The sequence below is a fragment of the Arvicola amphibius genome, chromosome 10, assembly GCF_903992535.2.
Source record: "Arvicola amphibius chromosome 10, mArvAmp1.2, whole genome shotgun sequence".
Lineage (NCBI taxonomy): Eukaryota > Metazoa > Chordata > Mammalia > Rodentia > Cricetidae > Arvicola > Arvicola amphibius.
The window spans coordinates 260,820-286,084 of NC_052056.1; the positions used below are offsets into that span (position 1 = coordinate 260,820).

At 44.4% G+C, this 25,265-nt stretch overlaps 1 protein-coding gene across 1 annotated transcript in view; it reads left to right on the plus strand.

The window, feature by feature from the left end:
- The window catches only part of C2cd2 (C2 calcium dependent domain containing 2), a 61,108-nt gene that overhangs the window by 26,572 nt on the left and 9,271 nt on the right, over positions 1 to 25,265 (plus strand). The window contains exons 4-13 of the mRNA XM_038345481.1: positions 1,757 to 1,861; positions 4,453 to 4,575; positions 7,540 to 7,663; positions 9,273 to 9,381; positions 11,295 to 11,359; positions 12,303 to 12,427; positions 13,171 to 13,339; positions 14,392 to 14,505; positions 20,973 to 21,100; positions 22,776 to 23,097. Of these exons, the coding sequence (XP_038201409.1) occupies positions 1,757 to 1,861; positions 4,453 to 4,575; positions 7,540 to 7,663; positions 9,273 to 9,381; positions 11,295 to 11,359; positions 12,303 to 12,427; positions 13,171 to 13,339; positions 14,392 to 14,505; positions 20,973 to 21,100; positions 22,776 to 23,097 (1,384 nt within the window). The remainder of the gene's footprint in view (positions 1 to 1,756; positions 1,862 to 4,452; positions 4,576 to 7,539; positions 7,664 to 9,272; positions 9,382 to 11,294; positions 11,360 to 12,302; positions 12,428 to 13,170; positions 13,340 to 14,391; positions 14,506 to 20,972; positions 21,101 to 22,775; positions 23,098 to 25,265) is intronic.

The following is a 25,265-nucleotide window of genomic DNA, read 5'->3' on the forward strand; positions in this document are numbered from 1 at the left end:
CCATGACTAGAAGCAGCTTGGGGAGGTGAGGGTTCATTCTAGCTTACAATTCTCAGGTCTGAGAAAAGATTTTTCCATCTCGTGGCAACAAGCCAAGGAAGTTATAAGAAGATGTCCTACTTGTTCTTTGTATAACCAAACTCCTCTTTCTGCAGGAAGTAACCCAAAGGATACTCAAAGAAATGAAATTTGGAAAATGGATGCATTTCATTTTGTAGAGTTTGGAAAATTAAAATATGTATACCATACCATAGGTACATATTCAGGGTTTCAATGGGAAACTGCTTTGAGTTCTGAAGCAGCTGGTTCTTTATTATACATTTATGAGAAGTTATGGCCAATCATTTATAATCAAATGTCTTTTATCTGCTGTTGTTCCTCAGCAGCCAAACAATTCAAGGATAACAAATACCTGGACAAATTAAGACTGAACAATGCTCCAATGTATGTCCCTAGTAAAATGAAACATTTTTTTGCATATGACAAAATAAATAAAGCATATTACAGGTATATCACACAACCCTACAGGACAAGCAGTTATAGAAAGGTCTAATTGCACTCTAAAAGATATGCTTAATAAACAGAAAGGACTAATAAAGACCCACACTGATAGATTACACAATGATTTATTGACTTTAAATTTTTTAATGCTACTAAGAAAGGAACGACAAGCTGGGCCCGTGGTGGCACATGCCTTTAATTCCAGCACTCAAGAGGCAGAGGCAGACAGATCTCAGTTCAAGGCCAGCCTGGTCTACAAGAGCTAGTTTCAGGACAGGATCCAAAGCAACAGAGATACTCTGTCTCAAAAAAAAAAAAAAAAAAAAAAAAAAGAGAGAGAGAGAGGGGGGAGGGAGGAAAGGAAAAGAAAAGAAAGAAAAAAGGAACGACGGCTGAGGAGAAGAGACATTAAATAATGGGAAAAAATGCTAAATTAAATCAGTCTGTATACTTCAAAGATGTGTTGACTTCAGAATGGAAACCAGGATATGTGCTATATTGGGGAATGGGTTTTGCTTTTGTTTCCACAGGAAAAGAAAAGCTATGGATATCATCAAAATTTATAAAGATCTTATCTAAACTAATGTATAAGACTAACAAATGACTTTCATTTGATCAATATAAGCTGCAAAAAGGAAATTCCCCCAAGTTAGGGTTAGGGTGAGGTTTTGTTTTTTGTCTTTCCAGAAAATAAAGGCATCTAACTATCACACTCAATCACTGAAGGAAGTCAGGGCAGGAGCTGATGCGGAGGCCATGGAGGAGACCTGCTTACTGACTTGCTCCCCATGGCTTTCTTGGCCTGCTTTCTCATACAGCCTAGGGCTACCTATGGGGGCAGGTGGGGGTGGTATAGCACTGCCCATAATGAACTTTGCTCTCCCACATCAATCATTAATCAAAACCCCCACAGATTGTAGGCTAATCTGATGGAGGCATTTCAAAGTATGTCTAGGTTTGGGTCAAGTTGACAAAAAATCAACCTGCACAAACATAGAATAAAAATAAATTTAAAAAAATGAATACACAGGGAGCATCAGTATATATGTACACAGCACACAGCATATACATAGAATATGCATGCATGCCTTGTAAGACACAACACAGTGCACACATGCAACATGCACACACATATAGCACATATACATAAAATATGCATGTACATGGCACAGATGCATGCACGTATGAGCTTATTAAGGCTCAGGTGATGAGCTCAGCTACCCAATAACTGTTTCTTGATGGTTTTTTCTCATAGATAGAATTCCACATGGAAGAGAAGAGAGAAGACATTCAGATCAGGTGGTCATTCACCCATGTACCAGAAACAGCCATCAAGATCCAGCCCCAAACCCCAGGGGAGGTCAGTCCGTAAGTTTTTGTCATTTTTCTCACTGGTTTACGGATGCTTGGCTAGGGCATGTCTCAAATTGGGCAGCTCTAAGGTGGGTAGCCCCTGCTAGTCATTCTGCTCGTGCTGACGTAGGTCACAAGAGACAGGGCGCTGTAGGGGACGGCTTTGATGGAGAGGACACTTTCCTTTCCACTTTCTGGGGCCTCAGCGTGCGAGCTGCTTTGAGTGTGTGCAAAAAAAAAACCACTTTTCTTTTCTAGACAGGGAGTTCTTCCTGTGGCTTTCACAAAATTCCCTTGTAGTTCTGCTCTATTTCAACTAGATCAGCTACTGAGGCCTCACCACAGTTGAGATCTGTGGGCTTTGTAGTGTGTCTCCAGTAAGAGACTTGTCTTTTCCTCCCTTCAACTCTCTTTTGTCTTTTCCCCTCCATTTTTTCTCTGGTGCTGGGAATGGAACCCAGGGCCCTGATCATGATTGTTAGTGTTCCTACCCCAGTCCTGCCAATATTTTAGCCTTCATATTTTGACAGATGTGTGCAGTGTGAGGGTTAAGATTTGGCTGGTTTGGCTTTGGTTTGGTTTTAGCTGGTAAGTTTCACACCCACACACCCACCCACCCACACACATACACAAATTCTGACCAAGGCAAATTAACTAATATCAGATTGGTAACACAGCCACGGGTTTCGGGGGAATGACTCAAGGAATCTTGAATACAGAATGGTCTCTTTCTCAGCAGAAGAGACTGAACATGTCAGGGCTTGTCTGTGTGGAATGACAGTCTGGACAAATGATGTCATTGTCTGAAAGAAGCAAAGAGCAGAAGGAAGGAGAGGGCTGGAGAGATGGCTCAGTGGTTAAGCGCACTGACTGCTTTTCCAAAGGTCCTGAGTTCAATTCCCAGCACCCATATGGTGGCTCACAACCATCTGTAATGAGATTTGGTGCAGATATGCAGGCAAAACACTGTATACATAATAAATAAATAAATCTTAAAAAAAAAAAGGAAGGAGAAAGAGAGAATGAATTGGGGTGGGGCAGCCCTTGCTTCTCTTTCCTTCGGCTCCTTGCTTCTTTCTGATGATGCCATCATTTATGCAGGCTTGCAGTACACACAGGGAAGCTCAGCCACGTTGAATTTCTCAATGCAAAGAAGGGCACAATTCTGTGTGATTCCTTGAGTCATTTTTCCCCATGGGTAGCTGTGTTACCAATCTGATATTGACTTATTTGTCTCAATGTTCAGGTGTAGGAGTTCCCTATTTCTGTTGATTTATATATTTATTTTATTTGTTTTGTATATAATTTATTTTTATGTGTGTGGGGTTTGCCTGCATGTGTATGATGTCTGTGCAGTGCTTACAGAGGCCAGAAGAGGGCACTGAATCTCCAGGGAGTGAAGTTTCGACAAGGTTGTAAGCTATCTTGCAGATGCTGGGAATCAAACTCAGGTCCTCTGGAAGAACAGCCAGTGTGCTCTTAACTACTGAGCCTTCTCTTCAACTCCTTGTATATAATTTTGACTATTGAAAATCTGATGGTTCTGCAGTTAAGAGCACTAGCTGCTCTTCCCAGAGGTCCTGAGTTCAATTCCCAGCACCACATGGTGGCTCACAACCACCTATAATAGAATCTGTTGCCCTGTTCTGGCCTGCAGGTGTACATGCAGAGCAGTCCCGCATAAAATGTAAATAAATTAAATTTAAAAAATAAAGAAAATTTGATCTAAAGTCAGCACCACTGACAGACTGGGAAAAAGCTCTGCTCCCTTCCATTTGGCCTTACTGATAACCTGCACAAAAGTGACTTGTGTCATTTTATAAAGATGATCTCATTCATTCCTCCTCCTGAAGTCAACCAGCAGCATGCTGCCTACAGTATATACTTCCTGTTCCTCATTCTCTAGGCACCTATATATTCCCCTGTGGAGCATTCTGGGGACTAGTTTGTGGCTCAGTAGCAGGCCCGCAGTTTCCTGATGGATGGGGAGAGGCTGTAAAAGGAGGTTGCCCTGGCCACTGTTCTTGAGCCTGTTAGATAACACCTGCCATCAGGCCAAAGTTCCTGATATTCACTATGATCAACTGCTTCACATTCCTGCCACCTCACCTTCCCTGTCATGAAAGACAGGTACCTTAAATCTGTGAGCCAAAATGAACCTTTTCTTTCTTAAGCTGCTTTTGTCAAAGCAACAAACCAGATAACCAAGACAGGTACAATCAATAGATCCAACAGTTGGAAGCCGCGTGCTTATTGCTATGCAGTGTCTGAGATCTGGAGTCTTTGCACACCAGGTCCTAAGCCCTGACTCTCTGCTTTCCATCAAGTTCTTGGCTGGACTGTGCTTCTCTGCAGCTCAGGGGCTTCTTCAGCCTCACATAGTTGTTAGCACAATTGGTTCATTATGATCCGAGGTCCCCATTTCCTCACTGGCTGTGCTCCTGGAGGCTGCTGCTGTTCCTAGCCTGACCTAGTGATAAGAGCCAGCATAGCCCTCACACCAAGGTTGCTTAATGTAGTCTGATGTTGTAACATCTGGCATGCCTGTCAGGTACCTGCATCTGGCGTGCAATGATCTGACGACCTTTCCCTCTCCAGAAGCAGGTGCTTGAGGTAAACATGCTTTCTGAAGCCCTTGCGGATCTTCTGAAGTACCTAGTTGGTGTTGCCTCTCCATCTGTGTTTCTGAGCACCAAGCCTTCGCGGGCAAAAGAAGCTCAGGTAAGCCCAGTTCCCAGGCCGCGGGTGATTCTTACTTGTGTTTCCAGTGCTTTCCCTTCTCACGGTGGGGCTGACACTGCACAGGCAGATACTGTCCTTGGTATTAGATCAGAGCCCCATGATGAGAGAGGTCGCCAGGCCACTCATTGGTGTTCTTCTCATGAGGCCATGGTCCCCTACTTTGCACCATTCATCAGGCACTGTCAGCTGATGATAGCATTTGGTACTAAATTCTAGGTGACTGGGGTCACAGGGATATGAGAAGTCATCTTTACTTTCCTTTGCTTGCAGGGTAGCAGGTACATCTCAGCTAGCAGATGAAAACACGGGGGTTATAAACTTCCCTCAGGGCCTCTCAGAGGGATAAGATATAAGGTGACTCCCAAATAAATCCACAGAGGTTGGAGCAAGCCCCAGCTACTGCATCTCTCAGTAATCCTGTTAACGGTAGATTCTTGAAAAGCAGAGGTGATTGGTGACCATAAATTTATATAAATTGGAGACAGTTCACAAAACAGTATTGTATTTTCATAATCTACAGATTGAAAAAAAAAGGACCTATGCTATTAAATCCAATCACATTCCAAGATGAAGTTGTCCAATTTAATTAAGTACCACACCCATGACAAACCTTTCCAGAGAAATTAAGCACTTGGGCATGGTGGTGAGAGAGACTCACAAGATATATTATGGTGTTGTGACTGATTCGTACACGGTGTGATTCCAGCCCATACTGAAGCCTTGAACACCAGGAGAGCTGGTGATTTGGCCTCAGTCCAGACTGACCACAGGAAGACCAGTGTTTCTGTTTGATTCTAAGAACAGCAAAAGACCATGGCCTGGCTGAGGTGTTTGGAAGGAGGAATTCCTTTTCATTTGAGAGTTGCTCATTTTTCTACTCAGCCCTTCACCTGATGGGATGAAGCCCATCCTATTAGGGATAGCCATCCACTTTACTCCATCTGTCCAATAAATGTTGATCTCTCAGGCTACAGCTTACTTTGAAGAGTGCTTGCCTAGCATGCAGCATGCATGGAGTCCTGGATTTGATTTCTAAGACCATATACATTGGGCAAGGTGGCAAATACCTATAATACCAGAGGCCAGAGGATCAGAAGTTCAAGGTTATCCTCGGCCAATCTGGGTGCCACAATACCCTGTCTCAGGAAAATAAAAATCTGTCCTAAACATTAAACTCATCTCAAACCATCATCATAGAAACACCCAGAATAGTGTGTAACTGAGTTGCTGGGTATTTATGGCCCAGAAGTGGAACCCTCATAGCTTAGGGATTAACACACTTTTGTGCCAGTATGGAGACTGAAATTTGGATCCCTAGAACCCAAAGTAAATGCCAGGTGGACTTGGTAGTCTGCCTGTAGTTCCAGCCTCAGAAGGCAGAGATCAGAGGATCCTGGAGCAAGCTGGCTGACTGGACTATCTGTATTGGTAAGCTTTGTGTTCAACAAAGAGACCCTGCCTCAATGAATAAGGTGGAGAGTGGTTAAGGATTACACCTGCTGACAACCACAGCCTTCCATATGCACAGACATGTCCATGTTCACATACACATGTGAACCCCCACGCATGTCAAAACTCATGTATACATGTACACATACACAGTAATGAAAGAAAAATGTAGCCACACATATACAACTGACAAAGTATCAAATCTCCATCCCATCCCAGTGCCTTAAGGAAGTTTACAGTCCTTCCTGGCCTCTGGCATTCTTCACTCACAGCAGGGAGAACCTGGTTCAGAACAGTGTTTGTTGGGTGTTACCATGAGTGTCTCTGGAGATGTTAGGAAGCATCCCCCAAGAAGTAGCTCAAGTCCAGTCAGCAACCAGGATGGCTTTAACTATCCAGTACCTCTCAGAGAACTTTAAGTTTCTTGTGCTAAATTTAAGAGCCCCTGTGAGCACCATCATGGCGCTAGTGCCTTGTGCCCTTCTGAGAATGCAATAAGACTGCACCTGCCTCTGTACCCTCACTTGTGCAGTGTCAGAGATTCATAGGTGTTCTTCCTGGAATGGTGGGCTCTGCCTGAAGGCAGGAAGTGATCACAGACTGATGGCCATTTATATCTAGATATTGTCCTGTCAAGCACCGCAGCGTGGAGACCAATTCACTATCTAAAGAACCTCACCTGGGTCTGAGCATGGAACCATGTGCTGGCCAGTCTTCACTGTCCTTGGAAGTAGATAACAAAGCAGAATTTGAACAGGGACATCACTTTCTGAAGGGTTCTTCAGTAGGGATAGAAAAGGCTCACCATGGGGCTGGAGAGATGGCTCAGCGGTTAAGAGCTCTTGACTGCTCTTTCAGAGGTCCTGAGTTCAATTCCCAGCAACATGGTGGCTAACAACCATCTATAATGGGATATAACCCACTTTTTTGATGTGCATAAAAACAAAGCACACATATACACGAATAAATCAACCTCTTAGGAAGAAAGGAGGGATGGACAGAAGGAAGAACGGAAGGAAGAAAAGGCTCACTTCAGAAGCAACAGAACCTTCTCATGAGATAGGACTGTCAATTCTAAGTTGATCCTGGCAGTCAGTATCCCTGAAGACACTGGTGTCAACAATATCACCCACATAGAAGCTCGTGCCCCTGGCTGTCCTATTTCCTTATAAAAGCCAGTGCCTGTCATGGGAATTCATTTAGCCAATAGCCTTTAGGGTACTGGCCCATTAGGGCGTGATCTGAGGTACTGTGTATGGACTGATAAACACAGACAGGAAGCATGCTTGTTGCTTTCTTGGGTGGTGGTTGGAGTTCTGTTCACAGCTTCCAGTGCAGAGGACGACGGCTCTCTACCCTTGTTGTGAGTTTTTCCTCAAATAAATATTTGTTGTCCTTTATTCCGGGCTCTCGTGGACTTCCTTAATTGTGCCTACATTATGGAGCCTGATCCCCTCATATCTTCACAACTGTTACCCTGCTTTCTTCCTACAGACTCTACAGTGCACTTCCTCCACTGCTCAGGAACCCTGCCCTCCCAAACCTCCAAGGGCTCATGAACTAAAACTGCAGGTGAAGAATATCCGAGTCTCCCTGCTAACCCACCCTGGTGCTTCAGGTGGGTGCTGATGCCACCAGGGCCTCTTGGGGCTTCCCACTGTTGTGGGAGGGACCTTCCTTGGCTTGGGCTGGTGAATCCTTGTATGGCAACCTGGTTGGATCTGCAGTATGATCTCTGCCTTCCTTGGCAGAAATACAGTGAAACCCTTGGTCTTTGGCTAATGGACTTGGGGTCCAGGTGCCACAAACTGTAACCCCTTAACATGGTAAGCAACTGTGTATTTCTACGCATACCCAAAGAGTTTGTGGAAAAAATTCTAGATGTTCCAGATGCAGAGAAAGGGCAGATGTTTGAAACAGTGGCAAGGCTAGTAACAGAATCTGACCATTATACAGGCTATACGTGCCACAAAGTGTCATACCGCATCCCATAAATAGGCAAATGTTAGAATCAAAACTCATCTCATGCACATGAATGCCAAGGGAGAGCAGTGTCGTGGTTGCGCTGCTCTCAGCAACTGTTGCTGGTCTTGGCTTTCTTTTTTAAAGTGAGCCAATAAATTCATGTTGAATACCTCTGAGCCTCTGAGCAGTGCATCTTCTGTTGTCCTAAAAAGTGGAGTATGGGGGTGGCTGATGGGAGATCAGAGGACTTAGGCTCACTGATGCCCCTGGTGCTGCTGATTGAAGAAGGCAGCTGTGAGCCCTGGCCCTTCACAGTGATCACTGAGCCCCCCTCCCCAAGCTTAGCAGTCTGAAGCAGGATATGACTGTCCAGTTGCAGCTTGATGTTGATGAGAACAGAAGTACAGTTCCGGTCATTGTCTAAGAATGTTAGGAATTCTGGTTACTATTTGCAAAGGTTCTCCTTCTCAGTTTACAAGGCACAAAGAGACTTCATTTGAGTTGTCTCTACAGAGCTGGCTATAGGTGGTGGTTTTTGGTGCAGGTACTTGCATGTTGCCTTTCACACCTGTATCAAGTAGTGGGCAAGTGGATCCCCTGCACTACCAGCCAGGGGTGGGAGTCCCAGCTTCGGGGTGCACATGCTATGAAACCAGATCCCATTCCCTATCCACACTGTCATGCCCACATATGGAAATGGATCTGAGTCTTCCCTTTCGCAGGAGACCGATGCACTGTAGTATTTACTAACCACCGAAGACTTCAGGACCGATACTGCAAAGGAAACATTTTCTCAGAGCAGGAACAGCTGTGAGATGTCACAGTGCCTGTACCAAGTACCTCAGAAGGGCTCTGGGTTAGATGAGGAATGAAAACACCTGCTTGTTGTAAGTGAGACATGGGTTGTCTGTGAGATGTGGCCACAGCTTAAGCTTAGGACCGGCTATCCTTTAGGCAGGTTGTTAGTCTCAGCACATTGGCATGCTGCTTCTGGGTGAGACTCCATACCTGAGAGTCCTCCATGCTGTCAGATTTGATCAACTGTTGGAAGGAAGCAGTGCATTGGAGTCAGTCCAGGGCTGTTACCACCAAGGTATTGCCCAAGCTTTGAGAGTGTATAAATGGCAAGTGAAAGAAAGGTCTCGTAGTTGTTGGTAAACTGAGATCCTTGTCAGTTAATTTACCATTCCTTGTGTGGGTAAGCAAAGATTTAATGCATTAAAAAATAAAAGCTGATACAGCCTTGCTTCATCTCATCACAGGCAGCATTAGCCACGTGTGTGTGGCCCAGCTGAATGATCCTACACAGCAGTTCATCAGCACCCTAGTGAGAAACACTACAGACCTCTCTTGGGAGGAGGAATTGACCTTGTGAGTACAGCCTGCATCCTCAGGGGCCTGGTGGCAACAGCTAGGTCTGCTCAAGATGGACAAATCCTGGAGTCATTGCATAGTACTATTTATCCTAAAGATTAATTAAATGAAAGCAAGCCTGTGTGTTTGAAAGACAGCCAGCCCTGTGTCCAACACGAACTCCTTTTTAAAGGCAGTTCTGGACATCACCTTTCTCCTCATTCCCTGTTATGATGAAGGGCCTATTAAGGGAATCCCTGCTTCCCTTAGCAGTCAGTCACACAGAGTGGAAGGAAATCGCCAATTAATGCCAACCTCTGGTGGGAAAAATAGAAAAAGGACATGCAAACCACTTATAAATCACAATGTAAAGATCCTAACTAATATATGCCATCACATAGGATCCAGAATACATTAAATATTAAAATACATATGTTTGGAAGCTGTGGCTCTGGTCAAGGGCATCGACTGCTCTTGCAAAGGGTTTGGGTTTGGTTCATAGTAACCATATGGCAGCTCATAACCATTCCAGGTGATGGATGCCCTCTTCTGGTCTCTGCAGGAACCAAGCATGCATGTGGTATACATACATGCAGGGAAAACATTTGAATACATAAATAAATCTTAAAAAAAGTTTGACTAGCCGTTTTAGCATAAATAAATTAATAAGTCCAAGCCAGATTTGGTAGTACATGTTTTTAACCCTAGTACCTGGGAAGTAGAGGTAGGCAGGTCTCTTGAGTTCAAGGTCAGCTTGGCTTACATAATGAGTTTCAGGACAGCCAGAGCTTTGTAGAGAGCCTGCCTCAAAAAATAAATGAATGAATGAATGAATGAACGAACGAACGAACGAACAAACAAATAAATAAATAAATAAATCTACTTGAGTTTGTACCAGAAATATAAAGGTGGCTTGATAAGAAAATCTGTCAATAACTTCCACTTTGTCAGTAAATCATAGGAAGAAGTAAACTTCCTGCCTTCACATTGTCCCCAAAGCGAGTTAGTAGAGTTTAATACTGGTTCCCAGTTTTGAAACACTTAATTAGGGCAGATTCATGGACTCTTCTGTAATAGGAGTTTAAAATCTCACTGTGAATGATCAGTCCCAGCAGCAGACCACTGGCAGCAGGACAGGGATGATCTAAAAGAACTGGTTAATGCACTTAAGAGAAGGAAATGGCAGAAGTGATGGCAGATCTTGGAGAGGGGGTCAGTGAGTAAAGACACTTGCTGCTTAGCCTGACCCACTTGGTGGAGAGAACCAACTCTAACTAGCTGTGCTCTGACCTCCAACTGTGTGAGGATGTTAATCTCAGTTTGTTTTCTAGAAACAACTCTAGTTTTAAGTTCTATTCTTATAGTCCTCAATCTGTAAGGACTTGGCTGAATAGAATTCCTTAAGGCCAAGGCAACTGAGCACAACCATCTGTCAAAAATGAAGTTGTTCTGCAGTCTGTGAAAATCACCTAAAGCTATTAAAGGTGATGGTAGAAATAGCATGGGAACAGGATTACTCCATGTATCTCAAGTAAAAGACACCTTAGAAAGGAGGAGGAAGGCTTATTGGATATTCTGTGTTCTGTACTCAGTTAATTATACATAGTCATTGTTTTTAAATGCTAACAATGATGTCTGACTTTTAATTTAATTTAATAAAAATTAACCTAATGAAATCAAGGTCTCCATGGCTGATATATTAGCTCTGTCTCATATACGTCTTGTCATCAAAGGGTCTTCCATGGATCCCTTCTGAAAGGCCAATCCCTGGATGCATCAGTGGCTATTTCTGTACTGTCAGGCTGCAGGCAGTCTGCCTTTTATGACTGATAACTTTGTGTTCCTTTGCATAATTAAAAATATACATTGGAGGGGCCCAACCTGGTAGCATTGAGCTTTGAAGTGTTCACAGGTCTTTGTTCTTTCCACAGTGAACTGAACGCCAAATCTAAGGAGCTGCTCTTGCAGATCTCAGAGAATGGATGCTCTCCAGAAGGTGGGTGGAGGATGCTCCAGACTAGTGCCCTGACCTGGACTCTGGAATGGGGAAGGGAGAAACTCTGCAAAGGAGGTGGCCCCTGTGCTGAATCACAGGTCTCCCAATGAAATGTTTGGTACACAGTCAAACGTCAATAATGGCTTTCTGGTTTTTAAATTTTTTTCTTTGTTTTTGTGTATAAGAGTGTTTTGCCTGTGTGTATGTCTGTGCACTGTGTGCATGTAGTGCCTTCAGAGGTCATAAGGAGGTGTCAGATCCTCCAAGACCAGAGTTTCAGATGGTTGTGAGCTGCCACATGGTGCATAGGAACTGAATTTAGGTCTTCTAGAAGAGCAGCCAGTGCTCTTAGTACTGAGTCATTTCTTGTGTCCCTGTTTCTTCAAATTTAGAATCTTTCTTCAATAATTTTTAGATCAGAGGAGCAATTTTGAACCACTTTATACTTAATGGACTTTCTTCAATTTTAAATAAAAAGATAGTAACAAGCTAGGCAGTGGTGGCACACACCTATAATCAGGAGGCAGAGGCAGGCAGATCACTGTGACTTTGAGGCTAGCCTGGTCTACAGATCTAGTCCAGAACAGCCAGGGCTACACTGTCGCTATGACCTTGACTCCTCCATCCTCCCATATGTGTTTTGCCCAGGACATTCAGTATCTTCTTCATTTTTGTTGATGCCATTCCTCCTCCCATCCCCCACTGTCCCCCTATCTGTTTTCTTGTTCCTGTCAGTAGTTCAAGGATGGTTGATGCAGTTCCACACTCTGTGTGGTTTAGATATTGCTCTGCCAAACATGGCAGAAGTTGCCCTAGAATTCCTGCAACCTCTTTTTATTTGGTAACACTTGATTGACACTGTGTAGTGGAGCTTAACGGGACATCCCTTAGGGTGTATGACTGTGGAAACGTCACCATTGCTCCTTCTTGTCTTCCGCTCTAGGTGTGATGGGGACAGCAACCATTCACCTAGACTTATTTAGGAAGCAGCCTAATGGCCCACAGACCTTCAGACTGGTCAGCGGGACAGAGCCTGACAGCTTGGTGTTAGGTTCAGTCACTGCAGAGGTATGATAACATGTTGTGCTACAGTCCTATCTCTTAAGAGCCTGCCTCAGCTTGCTGTTACTTCCATATGACATGCTAAGCTCACCCAGAAAGCCCTTTTCTCATCAGGCTCAGGTGGACACACCTTGCCACAGCTGGCGTAAGCTGGCTACGTAGGAGATGACCTTTCCCGGTGTCTTTTCATCTGGCCCAGCTGCCTTTTAAAATTCCTCTTTTGAGTCGTGCTTAGACTGTGATAAGTTTGAGTTTTGCTCTCCTGAGTCTTTGTCAGTCTGGGTTGATAAAACAAATAAACCAAAAAACCCTAAGGAACATAGGTGAATTAGCAGAAACCAGTATCCCACTGTTAAGTCAACTTGTTGCTGTTATCTTTAGAATCTATCCATATCTGCAGGTTCCCAGTTGCAGCTTGCGCCAGCCAACCTGAAAACATTCAACAACAACAAAAAAAAAACCACTCAAACTGCATCATACTGAATATGGACAGACATTTTTTCTTATCACAATTCCATGGGCAGTACAGAAAAATAGCCAGTCCCTTGCATCTGTATCATATTTGGTATGAGAAGTCCTATAGAAATCATTAATACACCAGGAAAGGAAATGGCTATTCTGTGCTCTCATGACACCATATTCTGTGAGGGGCTCCTTTGTGGGTGTGGATCTGGTGAGTGTGGGAAGCAACTGTCCACGGAAGCCTTGGCTCTCCTATGACTCAAAATCAATGTCTATCTTTGCCACAGTTTTCTTACATAGAACCTGGTGAGCTGAAGTCCTGGCCCACTCCTGTTTCTGCTGCAAAGATAGAAGAGGACCGTACGGTGATGCCATGTGGGACCGTGGTCACCACTGTCACTGCTGTGAAGACCAAGCCTCGCTTTGACGCTGGGAGGGCATCCCCTCTGAGCTCAGGTGAGACCCCAGAGTGCCGTCTCATTGCAGGAGATGCATAGGTCCTCATCCCCTGTGGGGTGGGTCTCATCCCGCAGCACTGAGCATTGTAAGCTGCAGCACCAAGCGTTGGCAAAAGAAGTCTGGTGGCATGGAAAGAAAAGACATTGGCTTTGTGCAGTTATTTTTATACTTAATGAAAAACAGTTGGCCATGAGCCAGGCATGATGACAAACGCCTTTAATTCCAGCAGTTGGGAAGCAGAGGCAGGTGGCTCTCTGTGAGTTCCAAGATAGCCAGAGCTACAAGACCCTGTGTCAAAAGAGAAAGTGGTCAAGGGGCAGAGACGAGGTTCACTAAAGCTGCAGTCTGGTTCTCAGACTCCAGCCACATGGCACTTATGATGGTTAAGAGTCTAGTTAGTTGAATGTAAAACACCGCTGATAAAGGGACAAGATGTAGGACTGAGGATGTGGCTCAGTTGTGGCTCAGTTGTGGGACAGCGTTGGCCTAACGTGGATGCGTCCCCAGCATTAACGGTGTCAAGTAGGCGTAATGGCACACATTTGTAATCGCAGCACAGGGGAAGTGGAGGTAGGAGGATCAGGAATTCAAGGTCATTCTTGCCTAATATGAAATTTAAGGCCAGCCTAGGATATATGCCATGTCTCAAAAAAAAAAAAAAGGTAGTTTTGTTTTAATGGGGACAGCACTGACCTTTCTATTGCAATGTAGCTGGGCGTTGTCGGGAAACAGGGAGAATGAAAAACACATTTTATTGGTATATTGTTTGTTTGTGTAAAGGAATTATCTTCCCAAAATAGCTCCCTTAGCACAGATCAGGGACCCACAATTCACATGAGAACTCCAGTTTCATTAATATGGCTCTGAATTTTTACTCCAGTTTAGACTCCCAGCCCCACTTTTGCCAACATGGTAAAAAAATTGAGAGGGTATAAATCTTAAAACCCAGTCCTGGCCAGTAACAACTGCAGGGCCTCAAGGTACAGCACCTTCTAGAATCTTCTGTTGGGTGTTTGCATGCCCTTGGTGATAGAGTCTTGTTCTTACAGAGTCCCCCGTGAGGACACCCATCAAGGTGAAGGTCATTGAGAAGGACATCTCTATCCAGGCTATTTCGTGCCACAGCGCTCCTGTCAGCAAGACATTCTCCTCTTCAGACACAGGTAAGATGTGATCTGTTCTCCATCTCTGCACTTCTGAGCGTTAGGAGTGAAGGTTTCCTTTACTTTATCTTTGGGGATTCTTTGTTTTAGTTGTAAATATAAAATTAAAAAGGAGCTGGGAATGTCAGATGGAGGAAGATGGAAGACAGAGCAGGGTCCCTGCTAGGTCTGTGGAGCACTTAAACAAAACAAGCAGGTAGCGGGGCCCCACTTTGTAACTTTCTGAAAGCTGTCATTCCTGTCATTTGGCACATGGGTGATGTCAGTGCCGTTGGATAAGCAACGCAGGGAATAACACGGGCTGGATGCTGTGCTTGGTTTATACTGTGTTCTCAAGAACTTAAGAACAATCTTCTGAGCTCTCTGGGTGTTTCTTTTAGTTATTTTTGTATAGCTGCAGTGAAACAGCTGAGAGACACAGCCTCATGGTGGGAAAGATTGTTTCGACTCCAGTTTCAATCCGTCATTGTGGGGGAAGGGGGAACATGGCATTTTAAACATGTAATGGAGTCAGTATTACATTAGCCCAGGAAGTAAAGAGATTCTAAAATCAGGGGTCAGGCTATACCCTTCAAACGCCTGTCCCTAGTGTCAGATGTCTGCCAGTGAGCCTCCACTTTCTAAAGGTTCCACAGCCTCCCAGAATAGTGCCACTGGCTGGGGAACAAGTGTTTAGAACATGAGCCTGTGGGAGACATTTGATATCTAAGCTGTAGTATTGCACCCTGATTCCAAAGGTTCATAGTTGTCTTATAATGCAAAATGCATTTGGTCCAACTTCAAGAATACTCATAAGATCAATAGTTCCAACATTGTTCAAGGATCTAAGTCTAGAGTTTTGTTTTTGAAACTCAGGACAGTCCTTTAGCTGTGAGCCCCTGTAAAATCAAAAGGAAAGTCATGCATTTCTAGACTGCAAAGGTACAGAGTAAATGTGCCCATTCTAGAAGGGAGAAATGGGAGGATGGAAGGAAAGATTAGACAAGAGAGAGACTGAACCTCAGCAAGGCACTGGGTGCCCTATCCCTGTGTGGCATGTAATGCTCGTGATGGAATGATCTGAGTACCAACAGACACAGAGTTCCACTCCTGTGGCTTTGCCATTGGCTGCCCATGTGGCCTCTCTCTGGGGCTAGCTCCACATACAGCTTTCCTTGGGAGATGCCCCATGGTCCAGGGGTCTCTACTGCAGCTTAGGCTTCATCCCCGGAGATTCTGCCCTATGACATGCTCCTTACAGGAAATGCAACCCTGAATTACATGGCCTCACAAGCTTTCCTTAATCTAGGCATATATCCTTTCATAATGCCGTAATTCTTGTAAACTGCATGTATGAAAATCTAGCACCATGTGGTCAACGCTGAGTTTCACCGATCACTTCTTATGTATCATGACTGCAGTGACTTCTGAGTGTCTGTGTGGGTGAACCCGTGACAACACTTCTAAGCAGCCCCATTCAAGCAGGGTACCCCTGCAGCTATGTCTTTTAAAGAGAACTCTTTCCAATGAGCAAGCAGTTTTATGTGCTGAAGCCTGTGATGTCTGGGGTCTCACCAAATCCTGAAATGCACTAAAAGCATCCTCTACATCCCAGTGCAAACTATTTGACTTCTTCCTTATGGTGCTTATCTCAAATAACTATGGCAACCTGTACACTTGCTTTGGCAGGTTGAGATGTTTTTCTTTATCGGCCAAATAGTTTATTTTCCCTATCTCCCTGCTCTAATTTTTATTTCAACTCCACAGTAAGCCTGACTAAAGCAGTCAGCCATAACCATACCATAGCCTGAATGCTGTGCTGCCTTGAATTACTTTGGAATTCAGCCTCTTTATAATTTCCAGAACATAGTTAAAATATAGGCAAATCCTGTACCAGAATGTGTAAACGGAGACTGTTCATTTGTGTTCTGGCCACCCAGACCCAAATAATCACACAGAAACTATATGGTTCATGTATATTTCTAGCTAGCTCTTACATCTTAAATTAACCCATTCTATTAATCTGTGTATCACTACAAGACTGTGATCTACCAGTAAGATTCTGTGTTCCAGTGTCTTTCTCCTTTGACAGCTACATGGCATCTCTCTTACTCCACCTACTCTCGATATATCTCTGTTCTGATTTCCCGCCTGACTGTACTCTGCTAAGCCATTGGCCGTAACATCTTTATTCATCAACCAATAAAGCAACACATATAGAGAAGCATATCATCTCCCCATTTCTGTATAATTAAAAAGGAAGGTTTAAACTTTAACATAGTAGAATTACATATAACAAAACAGGTATCAAGTAAGAAATACAATTACAGTATTTCTTTGAGTCTAAATTTTCATATCTAATTTATCTTTTATCATAACTAAGGAAAACTATATAACTGTATTCAACTCCAGCAAAGACCCCAGAAGGATATATTATCTAAATTAACAGGAAGTGCATTGTAAGCAACTTCCAAAACTCTAGAATTGACAAGAGACATCTTGCTGCCTGGACAGTCACCCAAAGTTCTTCTGTAATGTTGGAGCATCCATCTTCAGCCTACAGGCCCATAGTATCTGGCAGACTTTTTCATGAAGCAGGAAATTTGAAAGACTGCTTGCCTATATTGGCAGTTTGTCAGTCACTTTCTTCTGTGTCCTGTAGAATGCCTGGCAGTTTCCTCTGTGAAACAGGAACCCCGAAGGACCATCTTGTCTTTTGGAAAATTTAGCAGTCATTTTTCTGTAGGTCCTGCATGTCCAGTTCATATAGCATACTATCAAACAGTCCAGGCAAGAGCAGTTTCTTGTCCAAATGGCTAGCAAACTCCATAAGGAGCCTCTTTGATGCCCATCATCCTCTTGAAGTAGATTGGTGCTACCAGGAGCAGGTGTGTCTCATTGTCATGAAAAGTCCTAGGTTAACATTTAAATACCATATTCTATAGGTCTTTGAAAGGCTAGCTTTACACCCGAAATAATTACACGGAAACTGTATTCTTTTAAAACACTGTCTGGCCCATTATCTGTAGCCTCTTATTGGTTAATTTTTACATCTTTCTTTAACCCATATTTAGTAATCTGTGTAGCACCACGAGGTGTGGCTTACCAGGAGAGATCTTAACCTGTGTCCATCTCGGAGAGGAGAAGCATGGAGACTCACTATGGCGACTGCCTGAAGCGTCTCCCCAACTCTACTTCCTTGTTCCCACAATTCTGTTTTGTCTACTCCACCTACCTAATTTTCTGTCTCTTAAAGGGCCAAGGCAGTTTTCTTTATTAATAATAAAAGTAACACATAGACACTCCTCCATCAGGCTGATGTCTTAAAGGCTATTGGCTGAAAGAGTTCCCACCACAAAACTGTGGCACAAATGGTCTCGAGTCCTGTTCTCAGTGGAGTCCTTGTTCCCATCCCAAACAGCAGAAGCTCAGTCTCACTGACTACATTTCTCTCAGCTCTCAGATCACACACCCACAGGAATGAACCTGAGGCTTACTTACAGTGTTCTAGGGCTTTTCTTCCTTTTTAAAAATTATATTTTTATTTATTTTTGTTAATGTCATACTTATGTACAAGATACATTGTATCTTGATCATAGCTCCCCACTCCCCCTCTTCTCAGTTCTTCCCTAACACAAACACCTCCCACCCCCATGTCTTACTCTGTTTATAACCTACTGGGTCCCTGCATATATACGGGGGCATCTACTGAAGCATGGGTAACCTACTAGTCACTACAACCCCTGAAGAAAAATGACTTCGCCTCCCCCAGCAGCCATCAACTTCTAGTAGCCCTTCGGATAGAAACCCTCTCATCCATGTTGAATATAGTAGCTTGATCTTGTGTAAGTAATCACTGCTGCTATGACTTAATGAGTGTGATGGCCACTTCATATCCAGAGGACAGCATTTTATAGCACTCTCTTTCCTCCCCTTCTTCCAGAATGTTCCCTCAGCCTTGGGGATGTTACTTATTTCTCAGCATTTTTATTAGTTTTGAGTCTCTGCATAAAGGGGGTGGGCTTCTCTGAAAAGCAGTTGAGATTAACACTAGTCTGTGGATATAAACAAAATTTTGACACCATGTCCATTTAGCAAAATAACAATAGAGGGCTTCTTCCCATTTTTTGTTTTGTTTTGTTTTGTTTTTCCTTTACCAAGTTTATAGGATCAGGAGTGAATTCCTTCCTATGCAACAGACTTCAAATCCAATCAAAAGTGGTTGGGTTATTTCATAACAGCAATGCCACTATTGTGCTAGTAGATACATCTTGCCTGATAGGTCAGTATCATAGGATGCAGGGTCTACTGCTGGGTAAGCCCATTGATTCTTTTTCTTCCCCAGCAGCCTGCATAGCACCTTCCAGCAGGGAGGAAGTTTTCAGGTCAGTTCCAGATTTCTCTGTGTTCTAAACGAAGTGTGTGGTGTCTTCAGCAGTAGGTCTTACCTTCTAGTTATGGTGGGCAGCAAGAGCAATGGCAGTAGCCTGTGTCATTTGGGGGCCTCTAGAGCTTCTGGAAGGGTTTTTCTAGTCCATGTTTCCAAATTCTCCCATGTTTTTCCCACAAGCTATTTCCAAAGGCCTAAGAACCACATATCCAGGTTTAGCAGAAGCAACAACCTCACTTCTCTACCAATTTTCTGGATCAGTTATTTTGTATATTTTGTATCACTGGTACCAAGGGAGCTGGAAGAAACAGTGTAATGGAGGAAAGACTGTTTTGGCTCACTGTTTCAAGAGTAAATTCATGTTAACCAGAGTGTATAATAGAGCCTACTCACACCATGGCCAGGAAGCAGAGAGGGAGCTCTGGAACCAAGGCCTGGACCTTGACCTTCAATAGCAGTGGTTCCATCCCTAAAGGTATTATAACCTCCAGAGTAGCACTCTCATCTGGGAAGCAGATCCTTTAAAACACTGTGGGGGACATTTCACATTCAAGCTGTATCAGTATCATTTCTCCAATTTTAGGATTGTTTTCATGTAATCCTCATCTTGAAGATACATTTTCCTTTCTATAAGTCAGTGTGGGGACCTAAGTTTGATCTCCAGCATCCACTTCTTAAAAATCAGGAGTGGCCAAACAAGTCTATAAGCCCAGCTCTGGGGATGTAGAAAAAAAAAGATCCCTGGGGCTTGCTGGCAGCCAATCTGAACCAATTGATAAGCTCCAAATTCAATGAAAAACTGTGTCTCAAAAAACAAGATGAGATCTGTTAAGAAGAGACCCATTGTCAACTTCTGGCCCCTACCCATGTGCACAGAATTGAATGAATACATACATATGCACACAGAGACACATGCATACACACATACAACATGCACACACACTCATACACACAAATGAGGCTTATAAACAACAACAAAAAAATCCCTTCACCCCATCACAGAAAGTGTCAAGGTTTTAGGAATTTTGTGCCAGGCACTAGGCAAGACTAAGTGTGTGGAAACCAGCCCCTGTGACCTGCTGCCATGGCCATTCTTAAAGCATTTTTGTTGTATTTGTTTTTTCATTTGCTTATCTAGTCCTGGAAATCAAACCCCAGGGCCTTGTGCATACTCTGTAAGTATCTATCATTGAGCTACACCACCATCCCTCTTTGTTATGTTTAATTTTGCCTTATCAGAACAGTGTAAACTATAAGTACACATTCTCTGAGGGAGAGACTCCATTAAACACCTCCACTCCGCCACCTGCCTCATGGCCTGACATCATTTTTCTTGTCAAGTGGAGATTATTTTTTAAAAATAAAGAAAACAAAAAAGAGAGAAGAACTCGCCTCACGGAGCATGCAGGCTCCGTCAGCGGTACTTGGTGTATTTATGACACAGGAAGGGCCAGCTCTTAATTGCTTTTATTAGCTGCCTGTAATTAGTGTTGTGTGTCAGCCACTTTTGGGAGGGAGAGTTATGTGCCTTTGTGAGGTCAAATTTTTCCCAGTGTTTAAAGAATTTCTTCTTTTTTCTTTCTTTTACTTTCTTTTTGATGTGTGTGTGTGTGTGTGTGTGTGTGTGTGTGTGTGTGTTACTGCATGCATTGGAGGTCAAGAGGACAACCTGCAGGCATCTGTTCTCTCCTTCCCCTACTGGGTCCCAGGGATCAAATTCAAGTTAGAGCATCCGGCATGGTGCCTTTTCTCATGCTACCATCCCATCCACCTACAGTTTGTTTGTTTTTGTCTGCTGGCTTTTGCCCCTTGGCATAGTCTTCTTGACAAAAAGCAATCAACTTGTAAACAGTAAAACACATGAGTTTTACGCAGACACATCAATGAGTAGCTCATAACTACGGGGAGTAGATGATGATGACCCTCCCTTGTTTCTAAAGATAAAGTTTTACAGGAACCAGACCTTGCCTGTTCATTTACGTTTGTCTCCTGGCTGCTTCTACTCTATGTTTGCCATCCACTGCTTATAGACCATTCCTGCCCCCTCCTCTGGGAATTCCCGCGGAGCCTTTTAATCTTGCTACCTTCCTCCTCGCAGAGCTACTGGTGCTGAACGGCTCAGATCCTGTGGCTGAAGTTGCCATCCGGCAGCTCAGTGAATCCTCAAAGCTGAAGCTGAAGTCCCCACGGAAGAAAAGTACCATCATCATTTCAGGGGTCTCCAAGGTAGGTGAAGGCAGCAGTGGGAGGTGGGAGTGTATCAGCACAGTGCCCCAGTCCCTCATCCACCCAGAAGGTCCCCTCTACAGAGTCCAATATAGTCCCTTCCCACCAGAGAGGTAGGTACTTTGGGACCACAGTAGTGATTTGTCCTGTTGATGCAGGAAAGTAGCAGCCATCTACTTAGTGATGCTCTGAGGCTTGGGAGCTTGCTAGGTCATTTCTGCAATAACTAAGAGAGAAAGAAAAGCACATGGTACAGGCTCTACCTCGCTGCCTCCCAAGTTCATTTTTTCCATATTATTCATTTCCAAAACATTTAAATATTTTATAATAAATATGTGTATTCCTTTTCATTACTGATAGAAATATTGTTCTACAGAATGTTCTAGTTCAGTTCCCCTGCTCTTCCACTCTTTGGTAAGTTTTGGGGAGCAGAAGGAGGGTGTGAACTGCCTCTGTTTGCAGCCATGACCCTGGAGTGCAGAGCAGGCTAGATCTTCAGTGCCAGGAGCCATGGGAGAAACTCTGGTTCTTTCTAGACGTTTCCAAATGTAGATGGAGAGAGCACTGCAGTAAGTGACAGATTTGGTAGTTGTAGCCATGACTAAGGACGGTTGGGTCTTACAAGGCAGGCAGGAGAGCATGCTGGAAATCACTCTCTTAGTTGCTGGCAGATGCCAATGATGAGTCACCATAGGTAGTGATATACACAGTATTGTGAGTATCCCGGATCCAGGACTTCAAAAGAAAGCTCACGAGTGGCCTTGAAAACCAAGGCGGGGGAGGTGTCTTTTCTTGGCTTCTTCAGTCAACAGAGTATGAGGGGCAGATCTCTGGGGCCAAGAAGGCCAAATAGTGGAAGCTTTTATTCAGTCTGGGTTAGTAAACAAGGTGAAGATAACTCGTGATCTTCTCTCTGCTTTCTGGCTTTGCCTCAGAATCATCAGATAATCTTCATATTTAATACCTGTAGGCCACTTTGATTATTAATTTTATTGGCATACAGACTGTTGTATTGGTATCATACCATGCATGTAAGCTGGTTCATCTGTCAGCTGTCACTTAGCAAAGCTACTTGTGTGACTGCCACCCAGGTTGAGAACAGCATGAGTGCTGCACCTTTCAGTCATTCCTGTTGAGCCACTGTCCCAGCTTTCCACATTACCTATTAGTTTAGTGCCTATAACTGTACAAACAAATACAGTCCTTAAGAGGACCCATCATCTTCTGGTTAATCTCTACTTTGAGATAGAAAGATGCTTAGTAACAAAAGTGTAAAAGACTAAATCTGCCCGAGTTTATGCTCTTTGCTGAGCTATACTTTATCTACTTTGAAGAAAGTGATAGCCCTTGCCACTCACTTTCTGGGGTTTCCTTACTGATAGATAGGTGTGCAGTAGGAAGTGTGTTAACTCTTCTCCAGCACCCTCAACCTGTGCCCTCCAGACCACCTCTGGATGCCTTGTGGCTCAGTCTTGGCTAAGATGGAAACGTATTTTATAAGCATTTGTCATGTAGCACAGGAGCCTTTGGAGGCTACTTGATATTTCTAGTCACAATGCCTTGGGAGGTGATATTCAGGTTGTGTCAAACCCTCTCTGTCTTCCATGTGTTCTTGTTACATCCATGGGCTGGTTTTTCATTTGCCCTCAGCCCTGTTGTACATCTCCCCTGACAGACCTCACTGTCTCAGGACCACAATGCTGCCCTCATGCTGGACTATGCAGCTTCTATGGACAGCACCAACCAAGGGGATGCCCCATCCTCCCTGTGCCCTCAAGAGGCAGCTGCAGCCTCTTCCACCTCCCCACCTGAAGAGGAGCCAGCCCAGGCCCTACCTGCCCTCAAGCCTAGAGAGGATGATCTAGACTCCTGGGACCTGGAGAAGGAACCCCCAGCAGCAGCATGGAGCGGTCCAGCCTTACAGGAACCAGATGGGGACGAACTGTCAGAGAGCTCTTTGAGTGCTTCGGAGCTTGGAGCCATCAAGAAGCATAAAGGTACCCATTCCCAAGCCCCCCAGCTTCTCGCTTGGGCTTCCCTCTCTGCCGTTGCTCCCATGCTGGCCTCCCTTCCTTTTGTCCTCTCTGAGGCTGTCCTGGCTTCATCCCCTCCCTCCCAGTATGCTCAGACACTGAGAGCTGGAAGGCAGGTAGGAAGCCTGCATGTGAGCAGCTGGGGCTTCATCTTCTCATCTGGGGCCACTGTGTTTTCATGTCTCCAAGCACCCTCCCTGTCTGTCTCTCTCCATCTGAAAACAGAGCTATCCAAGGCTTCAGAGTACCACCAGTAGTTAGGTGCCATAGTGTCCAGGGATAGAGCAAAGTGAGCAGAGATTGGCATCTAACCTTACTTGCTCCTCTCAGTCCCTTCTTCCAATTAGAACCAAACCAGACCTCACCACCTGGAATCAGCAAGATCTACAAGGCAAGAATCCCCCCCAGAATAACTTCTCACTGACTTGATACACACATAGTAATGAAGTCATTTGTTAGCACAATCAGTTTTCTTTCCCCATGAGCAATGAGCCCTTATTTCAGAGCCTGGCATTTCTTGGGGGTGGACACTTGGACCTAGACCTTGGTCTCACCTTTGGGAACAGTTCCAGGATTTGGAGATTTCAGACTCACTGAGATTCACCTCTGAGACCTAGAGACCATCCCTAATATCCACGTCCTCAAAAAAATGAGTGCTGAAGGAGGCACCTGAGTCAACCCAGGAGCTGTGGTGGAACTCAGTATCCACTCCTAACTCTGCCTTGTATCTGGGGCTCCAAGGCCCACTTACCTCCAGCAGATTTCAGGACCCTCTTGGAGTGCACTGGGCAAAAAACTTAGCCATTCCAGGTGTTAAGAATCCTGGCCAACTACTTCTGCTAGAGACAGGTAGGGTCTCCTGCTGCTCAGTTTTGCCTCATGGAGGACATAGGTGATGTTTGCAGACAGCTGTGGTGTCACAGCCAGGAAAAGTAGTACTATCGGCCCCTAGGGAATAGAAGCCACAGGTACCACACTCTTTAGGGAGCATGGCACAGACACCACCACACAGTGGAACACAAGTCCCAGATGCTGAGGTTGAGAACCTACCCTGGGTACTACATCCTTCCTCTGCCCATCCCTAAGCTATTGTTGTTTAGCTTCTTGCCTGTGACTTGTGCCCTTTGCCAAATGGATAGGGGGAGGAATTGCACATTAAAAGAGGAAAGAGAGAAAGACGGTGTTCCTGGGGAAGATATCATATTACCCTAGCCTCTGTTTCCTACAGCTTGGCCTTGGGGACCCTCGGTTGAACACTCTATCCTCCTTGGGTGAGCTGTGTCCCAGGGTATCAGGTGGACTGTCTACTGACTAACCCATGCAATGGAGGAGTGTCTATGTGTTAATTTCATTGGTTAATAAAGAAACTGCCTTGGCCCTTTAATAGGACAGAAAATTAGGTAGGTGGAGTAAACAAAACAAATGCTGAGTAAAAGGCAATGAGGCAGACGCTTCAGGCAGTCGCTATAGGCAGTCGCCATGCTTCTCTCTGAGATGGATGCAGGTTAAGATCTCTCCTGGTAAGCGACCACCTCGTGGTGCTACACAGATTAGTAAATTTGGGTTAAAACAAGATATGAAAATTAGATAATAAGAGGCTAAAACAAATGGGTCAGACAATGTTTAAATAAATACAGTTTCCATGTAATTATTTTGGATAAAGCTAGCCGGGTGGCGGGATGCAGCCCGCCATCCATCTACACCCATGTGCACACTCTGATCTGGTCTTTGTCCTGGGATCACAGAAGCCTCTGGGAGGTTGCTGGGAAAGTCAGTGAGCAGGGGAGAACAAGGAATACTAGGGTATAACCTGTGCTCCAGTTCTTTGAGTTAATAGTCTATATATTCATGTCCCTGCAGAACCCAAACCTCCCTCTATGCCCTCCAGCTTTCTAAGAGATGCCAAGCCTACAACCCCTGTGCATCCACCCACCGCTCCTTTTCTTTCTTCCAGCCTTTCCTGCTCCTGCTAGCTTTGGTCTCCCTTGGGGTACCCTCCTTGCTTTGCACCCAACATCCTTCTCCCTTCACTGGCCAGACGGATGAATGCCTCTTAGGAGTCTGGATGTCTGTCACATCTTCGGGGGGATGGAAAAGCCTCTTTGCATGAGAGCTTCCCCAGAGGCTGGGCA